Source organism: Salmo trutta, chromosome 38, assembly GCF_901001165.1.
Source record: "Salmo trutta chromosome 38, fSalTru1.1, whole genome shotgun sequence".
Taxonomy (NCBI): domain Eukaryota; kingdom Metazoa; phylum Chordata; class Actinopteri; order Salmoniformes; family Salmonidae; genus Salmo; species Salmo trutta.
The window spans coordinates 26,775,770-26,784,758 of NC_042994.1; the positions used below are offsets into that span (position 1 = coordinate 26,775,770).

General features: G+C 38.8%; 1 protein-coding gene across 1 annotated transcript; it reads right to left on the minus strand.

The window, feature by feature from the left end:
* Positions 1–845: 845 nt before the first annotated feature.
* On the minus strand, positions 846–6,234 carry LOC115178225 (zinc finger protein 502-like). Its single transcript, XM_029739322.1, has 2 exons — positions 5,611–6,234; positions 846–1,619 (listed from the first exon to the last, which is right to left on the minus strand). Exons 1-2 carry the CDS (start codon positions 5,894–5,896, stop codon positions 961–963), a joined length of 945 nt encoding a protein of 314 aa, XP_029595182.1. The 5' UTR covers positions 5,897–6,234; the 3' UTR covers positions 846–960.
* Positions 6,235–8,989: the final 2,755 nt, after the last annotated feature.

Below are 8,989 nucleotides of genomic sequence, written 5' to 3' on the forward strand. Positions count from 1 at the left end.
TACAACAGGTATTAATGGAGGAGTTGGTAACCATAGGACACATACTGACATAGCTTCTTGTTGGACTGACATACAACAGGTATTAATGGAGGAGTTATTAACCATAGGATAGAATGTGCTTTTTAGGTTTAAATCAGGAGCAGTTATTCGTTTTTTTAGGGGGAAGATCAGCTTTAATATCAAATCAAATTTTATTAGTCACATGCAACAAATACAACAGGTGTAGACTTTACAGTGAAATGCATACTTACAAGCCCCTAACCAACAATTCAGTAAAAAAAATAACAAAAACAAGAATAAGAAATAAAAGTTACAAGTAATTAAAGAGCAGCAGTAAAATAACAATAGTGAGACCATATACAGGGGGGTACCGGTACAGAGTCAATGTGCGGCGGCACCAGTTAGTTGAGGTAATATGTACATGTACGTAGAGTTATTAAAGTGACTATGCATAGATGATAATAACAGAGAGTAGCAGCGAGGTAAAAGAGGGGGGAGGCAATTCAAATAGTCTGGGTAGCCATTTGATTAGATGTTCAGGCGTCTTATGGCTTGGACCTAGACTTGGCGCTCCGGTACAGCTTGCCGTGTGGTAGCAGAGACAACAGTCTATGACTAGGGTGGCTGGAGTCTTTGACAATTTTTTGGGCCTTCCTCTGACACCGCCTGGTATAGAGGTCCTGGATGGCAAGAAGCTTGGCCCCGGTGATGTACTGGGCCGTACACATTGCCCTCTGTAGTGCCTTGCGGTCAGAGGCCGAGCAGTTGCCATACCAGGCAGTGATTCAAACAGTTAGGATGCTCCCGATGGTGCAGCTGTAGAACATTTAGAGGATCTGAGAACTCATGTCAAATCTTTTCAGTCTCCTGAGGGGGAATAGGCTTTGTCGTGCCCTCTTCACAACTGTCTGTTCTGTGTCCTACTGTTCAGCAGCAAGCATCTGTCCTATGTCTGACTGTTCAGCAGCCTACATTCTTATCTCCTGTGTGTATTCTCTTATGTCTTCTCATGTGACCCAACCACGCAAAACTCTTTTCACATTGGGAGCAGTGGTAAGGCTTCTCCCCTGTGTGTATTATCTCATGCTGTTTCAGTTGTCCTTTCAACTTAAAACTCTTTCCACACTGGGAGCAGTGATGAGGCTTCTCCCCTGTGTGTATTCTATCATGTATTTTCAAGCTCGCTAACAACGAAAAATTATTTCCACACTTAGAGCATTGGAAAGGTTTATCTCGCTTCTCCCCGGTGTGTATTCTCTCGTGTTCTTTCAGGTATTCTTTCCGGTTAAAACTCTTTCCACACTGGGAGCAGTGATGAGGTTTTTCTCCTGTGTGTGTCATGCCATGTCTTTTCAGGCACCCTGATGAGAAAAAACTCTTTCCACACTGGGAGCAGTGATGAGGCTTTTCCCCTGTGTGTATCCTCTCATGTCTTTTCATGCTCGCTAACAAGGAAAAACACTTTCCACACTGGAAGCATTGGAAAGGCTTCTCCCCTGTGTGTATTCTCTCATGTCGTTTCAGACACCTTAACTGGTTAAAAATCATTCCACAGTGGGAGCAATGGTGTCGTCTTGCTGGTTTGGACGTCTCTGGTTCCTCCAAGTCTGGTCTTTCTCCTGCCAAAGACAGAGTGTTTATTTAAATAGAGACCTGAATGAAACCTCCACATGATACAACTGTCTTGCTAGGAGGTTGAATCCAAATCACATCCCCCAATAACCATAGGCCAGTTTACAAAAAATGTCTAATTTAAAAGAATCTTGGTGTAATTTGAAAATCAAAATATGTAGAGTTCCAACTAGAATCTTGCTCTCATGGAATGTCATGTTTATAGGCTGAGCAGAGCTCTATAATAATAGATAATGTCATGTTTATAGGCTGAGCAGAGCTCTATAAAAATAAATCATGTCATGTCTTTAGACTGAGCACAGCTCTATAATAATAGATAATGTCATGTTTTTAGGCTGAGCAGAGCTCTATAATAATAGATAATGTCATGTTTTAAGGCTGAACAGAGCTCTATAATAATATATAATGTCATGTTTATAGGCTGAGCAGAGCTCTATAATAATATATAATGTCATGTTTATAGGCTGAGCAGAGCTCTATAATAACTTCTTCTGGCTAAGGAGAGATATTCGGAAGTTTGGATGAATGAGGTGCCCAAAGTAAACTGCCTGTTACTCAGGCCCAGAAGCTAGGATATGCATGTAATTGGTAGTATTGCATAGAAAACACTCTAAAGTTTCCAAAAATGTTAAAATAATATCTGTGAGTATAACAGAACTGATATAGCAGGCGAAAACCCGAGGAGAATCCATCCAGAATTCTTTTTTTGGAGGTGACACCATTTAAAATGCCTGTCTTTGGGGAAATCAATGGAATACCTCTCAGATTGCAGTTAACCTCTTGGGTCCACCCCTTCCCGTTCTGATCCCTGTGACGAGATTGCTTGACAAGATACATGGCGCGAAATTCAAAACAGCAAAAATCGAATAATTTCAATTTCTCACATTTGAAAGATAAACATCTCTTAATCCAACCACGTTGTCCGATTTCAAATAGGCTTTACGGCGAAAGCATAAAGTTAGATTATGTTAGGACATAGACAAAACATTACACACAGCCATTTTCAAAGCAAGCATATATGTCACAAAAACCAAAACCACAGCTAAATGCAGCAATAACCTTTAATGATCTTCATCCGATGACACTCCTAGGACATTATGTTAGACAATACATGCATTTTTTGTTCTATCAAGTTCATATTTATATCCAAAAACAGCATTTTACATCGGCGCGTGACGTTCAGAAAATGTATCTCCCCCAAAACTGCCGGTGAATTTACAAAAATACTCATAAAACGTGGATAAAATATTAAACTGTTATTCAAAGAATTATAGATTAACATCTCCTGAATGCAACCGCATTGACAGATTTCAAAATAACTTTACTGGGAGAGGACACTTTGCAATAATCTGAGTACTGTGCTCAGAAAAATACACTAGGCTATACAGATAGCCGCCATGTTGGAATCATCTAAAATCATAAATAACATTAGAAATATTCACTTACCTTTAAAAATCTTTATCAGAAGGCACTTCCAGGAATCCCAGGTCCACAACAAATGTTTTTTTGTTCGATAAAGTTCATAATTTATGTCCAAATAACTCCATGCTGTTCCATGTTGTTAGCGCATTCAGTAGGCTACTCAAAATATAGGGCACGAGAGGGAAATGTCACGACGAAAAGCCCCCCAAAAAATCTATTTACGTTCGTTCAAACATGTCAAACGTTGTATAGCATCAATCTTTAGGGCCATTTTAACGTGAAACGTCAGTAATATTTCAACCGAACCTTTCCTGTGTCTTGAAAAACGTTTTGGAACACAAGGTCTCATCTCACATGAACGCGCAACAATGAAGTGATGTCATCCCAGGGACATCAACTCCCATTCCTTCTCATTCGGTCTCTGTTCATCATAGACGCTTCAGACAACTTTCTAAAGACTGTTGACATCTAGTGGAAGCCTTAGGAAGTGCAAAATGAATCGTTTGTCACTGTGTGTTCCATTGGCAATGACTTGAAAATAGTACAGCCACAAGATTTTCATTTCCTGCTTGTATTTTTTCTCAGGTTTTTGCCTGCCATATGAGTTCTGTTATACTTACAGACATCATTCAAACAGTTTTAGAAACTTCAGAGTGTACTAATAATATGCATATTCAGGTCTCTGGGCCAGAGTAGTAACCTTTTCAAATTGGGTACGTTTTTCATCCGGCCGTGAAAATACTGCCCCCTAGCCCCAACAGGTTAATAGGGCTTCCAGTAGATGTCAACAGATATTATGGACTACAGTATTTCAATCAGTGTCATAGGCGGCATTTGATCCATGGTAAACACCTTACAGATACAGCGACATTCTGGTACCTACTGTTAGTGCATAGACTACCTGTAGACTTCCATTCATTTCACCAACGCTAGTTAGCGCTGGCTCGCGAAACATTAACTTTATTCATGCTACACACACAGACATAAAAATGCTTTCCACGAGTTAATTGGACTCTGTAAAAATTGCCGTAACCTCCCTTTAACAATTCCTACATTAAAAACAACATATTCAATGTAAAACTTGATTAGAATGTCCACAAAGCGTGACTTTGGGGGGGATTTTTAACAAAATGTAATCCATAGAAGTGTCCTTTGGCAGAATATGGTCATCATTAGGGGAAGGATTGTTGACATGTATTCAGGTCCAAAATGATCCGTGGGGCAGTGCTTGAGCCATCACTACAGAGCCAGGTTCGATCCAGCGCTGTGTCCGGGGACAAAAAGTGGGTGAAAATAAAGGAAACCAACAAAGTGTTGTAACTGCCAATATAAAGGAAACCCCAACATAAAGTGTTGTAACTGCCAATATAAAGGAAACCCCAACATAAAGTGTTGTAACTGCCAATATAAAGGAAACCCCAACATAAAGTGTTGTAACTGCCAATATAAAGGAAACCCCAACATAAAGTGTCTTGAGCGTTGGGCCCCCACAACAGCTTCAGTGTGCCTTGGCCTTTAAGGACGTTAAACACTTCATGAGAATAGTTTGGAAAATACTCTTCATAACTTGAATTTGTCTTAATGCTTTTATGATATTTAAATTAGTAGGCTTTTGGTTCCCAATGGCAAGGAGGGATTGTTCTGACGGGCCTTGTATGCGGCATCATTTCTGTCTTTAGAATGCTTTGATCAACTGTAAGGGTTGTTCACGTCTCGTGATTTTTATACATTTCTATTGTTCCATCTCTCTCTCATTATTACTTGAGGCTTCCCATGTTTTAGGTTATTCAGAAACAACTTCTATCTTTCTGACATAACCTAGAACTCAACAAAGTACTGAGTAAAGGTCTGAATACTTTCCCGAATGTACAGTAAACAAGTGTTTTTCCAATGTTGTAGCTGTCATATGGGCATGTTATACATTACAATGTTAATGACAATGGATTAGGGATGTACTGATGGCAGACGTGACAAATTGTTTACCATCCAATTTTACTTCAACGTTAACTGTAATATAGAATTAGCAATTATATTAACCCATATTTTAAGATGACATAAAATGGACATCGTATGGTTAGCAATGGTCATCACACTGGATTAATGATATTCTGAAAACATATCAAGCTCATTTAGATCGTTCTGTGTGTCATGACATCATAAACACATCTTGCTTTGATCATTTAACATTTCCTAAACAGCGCCAACGTTAGGCTACTGCAGCATCACTCTACCCGTGATGTCAAAGTCATTTTTGATAAGGTACGAAAATGAACTAAACGATTTGGTATCACTTTGATTATGGAAGATTGAATACGTGTGCGTGAAACTGTTTGCTTGTAATAATTTGTAGCTGTCGTTTCTATCTGAGCATTAGAGAACATCCGACTCCGTTTCCCCTCACAGAAAACACACTGTACCGTAAAGTGTTGTCACTTCGCTTAAAAAAATTCACGCGGAAGTTTTGCGAATGACGGCTCACCTGACCGCAGTCTTTAACGCGACACATTACTTCAACAACTACAGAGTTTGTGCCACTGTTTTTACGACAGTACTCACTGGTGTTGATCAGATCTCCAGTCTCCTCCAATGGGACGGTAATCTCCCCCTCCTCCTTCATTCCAATAACTACATCCTCCTCTTTCACGCTTAAAGATTCATCCCCTTCTTTCACTATAAATTCTTCCTCTTTCACGTCTTTCTCCTCTTCTTTCACTGTAACAGCCTCACCCTCTACCTCTTTTTTAACTGTGAAAGCCTCCTCTTCCTTCTCCTCTTTCACAAGAACTTCTTTCTCCGTCCAACAGACCTCTTCTTCAGAACGGGGGAAGTAGCGGGAGCTCATGGTCGAGGATGTTAGCAAGTAAACTAGTTAGCATTAGCCGAGTGTTACTTAGCTAATAACATAAATAGCACATTAAATGGAGTAAGTAGTAAATACGCAGACAGTGTGTTTAAAACACTGAGGTTAATATAAACAAAAATGGCCCAAAGAGCTTCAACGTTGTGGTTTTATGTTGGCTAGCACGCTACCGAGGTGGATGAATTGTTGTTGTAGAAAAAACGTCCCGTCCACTACATTATACGTCACGCAAGAGGCATCACCTGAAAGACTCACGTCGCCATCTGTTGACTGGAGTGGGTAACACAGTTGAACAAAAACAATATTCTGGAAAACCATGTAAACTAATAATTGTTAAATAACCAGTTATCTTACTTCTTACAGATAAAATTTTCCTCTACGCAGATGTAGAAGCTAAATAGGGATTTGTTCATTATTGTAAACCTGTTACGGATCAACCCTGTTACGAATCAACCCTGTTATTAATAAACCCTGTTATTAATAAACCCTGTTATGATAAACCCTGTTATTAATAAACCCTGTTATGATAAACCCTGTTATTAATAAACCCTGTTATTAATAAACCCACTTATGATAAACCCTGTTATTAATAAACCCTGTTATTAATAAACCCTGTTATTAATCAACCCTGTTATTAATCAACCCTGTTATTAATAAACCCTGTTAGTAATAAACCCTGTTAGTAATAAACCCTGTTATTAATCAACCCTGTTATGATAAACCCTGTTATGATAAACCCTGTTATAAATAAACCCTGTAATAAAAGGTAATGTGTTTTTTAAAAAATCCTCTGCTGTTGTTTGTTCTTTTTTTCACATTAATAGTTTTTATCTCGGTGAGAGAGTACTATTCCTTTACAGGGGATCTGCAGTTCAAACAATAACAAAGCAGATACCCCACCCCTGTTTTGGTAAAAAACTGAGGCTGGAGAAATTCAACCACTCTCAAATTCATAGAGCAATGGATGCAAGAACTGACCATCCATGATATTACAATTCTAGTTATCCACGTTAACAGTGTTCACATTATTTACAAACAATGGAGTTAAACAGGTTGGGTTCTGATGAGGTACGACAGTTGAACTAAGCTCATAAGGCATTTATAAGTTTATATTCTTCAATGGGTATATATGATTGATTTAAAAGTTTGAAATTGGATGTAGCAATCGCAGATTTCCCCTTTAAAGTCGCTCAGAAAAAACAAGCTCTGACTGGGAAAAATATCTTCCAACGGTCACCGAACATTTATTTCCAATTCTGAAACTGCTGCATCTTCCTACACCTCTGACTTTCCGACCTGAAAATCCCTGATATCATGACTTGCCCTCTCCCCCCTCCCCCGAGTTCCCAGTTTACCTGCTTAACAGACGCAATCACTGGCACCATGCCCTCCTCAGGCTATATGCTATCAATTTCTGTGGAGGGTTTGATGTGTTAGGGTTAAAAGCAGGGCTTGAACTGAGGGGATGTGTGACGATATAGTTTTAACCCTTGTTATAGTGAATGGTAAAAAGCATAGGCTACCCCTTGTTGGTTTATAAATGATGATAAAAAAACAAATGATCCACGGTGCTTTCTACATATTCTACTAGCCTATCGAAGGTCTTGCTCAGCCTCAACATGGGGTCATGGTAGGCATATAGGCCTATGAAAAACATTGCATTTACAATATAAAGTCAAATATCATTATCCCATTATACCATTGAAAATATGGTTGTTTTAAATGCTCCGGACCTGAGAATATTAATGGTAGGCTATGCCTGCAGCAAAAGACCACTGAAACAGTATGTGTCTATCCATTCACCGAACAGGTTAACAGATATACATGTTTGATGTTCAACGGGGGGGAGAGTTGCATTGAATCAGGCTATTTATTTCAGTTGTGTTCTTCCGTATAACCTATAACAAAAGATTGCAGTTTTGAAAGTGCAGTAAAAGTACACTAACTGCAGTCGACTGTGGTATTTTGGATGCAGTAGTTGCAGTTAATGATATTTACTGTCTTCTGCTTTTTACGAATAAACATTAAAATAGGTAAAAAATAATTGGTTTAAATATTCGGGTCCTTTGAATGTTCCTTTGTTTTCCATAAATAACTGAACACGTTTTTAAGGTGGCAAGAGAGAAAAAAGAAGAAACTCCCACACTGCTCCTGAAAGTGTCACCGCTCTTAATTAAACGTATCGGCCTCAAGGCCTCAGTCAGAGCTTTTGTGAGTTTTTTAAATTAGCACCCGTATTTAGACATAGCCCCACCCACATCCGTTCCACGCATCAAATGGGGGAAAACAAGCGTCATTAAAGAAGTGCTACCAAATATAACAATGTGCATTTCATTAATATTCTAATCCAGTGTGAACATAAAACCTAATAAACACGTCTGTAAAACCACAACGAGGACATCGACCCACTAAGCAAGTTTTCATAAATCATTGGGTACAGTGCAGGAAAATACGTCAGAGTCGGCTGAAGTGGTGGCATTAGTTCATGTTCACATTTACAACACAACATGGGCATTTCATCATTAAGACATTTAGGGGATAATGTCTGGAGGGTGAAAAGACCAAAACATTCTCTTATACTCAGTGTTATTTATATCACCTCCCCTGTCTGATATCTAGACTTTCTCTACGCCACAAAATCTAAAAAGGTAGAAATGTCATGTTTTTGGTCATTAAAATGTTCTGCGACTGGATAATCCCTGTCCTTTCTTCTGGTTGAACAATTATGTTCACTAATTCTCTGTTTGAGAGACAGAGGTTTTACCAACATAACACAGCCCACAACATAACACAACTCCTCCACATGGGTGGAGGAGCACATAATAATGCCATTTATTTGGAACCGTTTTTCCTGTATGTGGGTGGCATATTGTTGCGCTGAGCGCAGCCTCTGCATTTATATCTGCCTTTGACTTTTGGACACACCTACTGATTGAAAGGTTTTTCTTTATTTTTTACTATTTTCTACATTGTAGAATAATGGTAAAGACATCAACGCTATAAAATAACAGATATGGAATCATGTAGTAACCAAAAAAGTGTTAAACAATCAAAATATATTTTAGATTCTTCGAA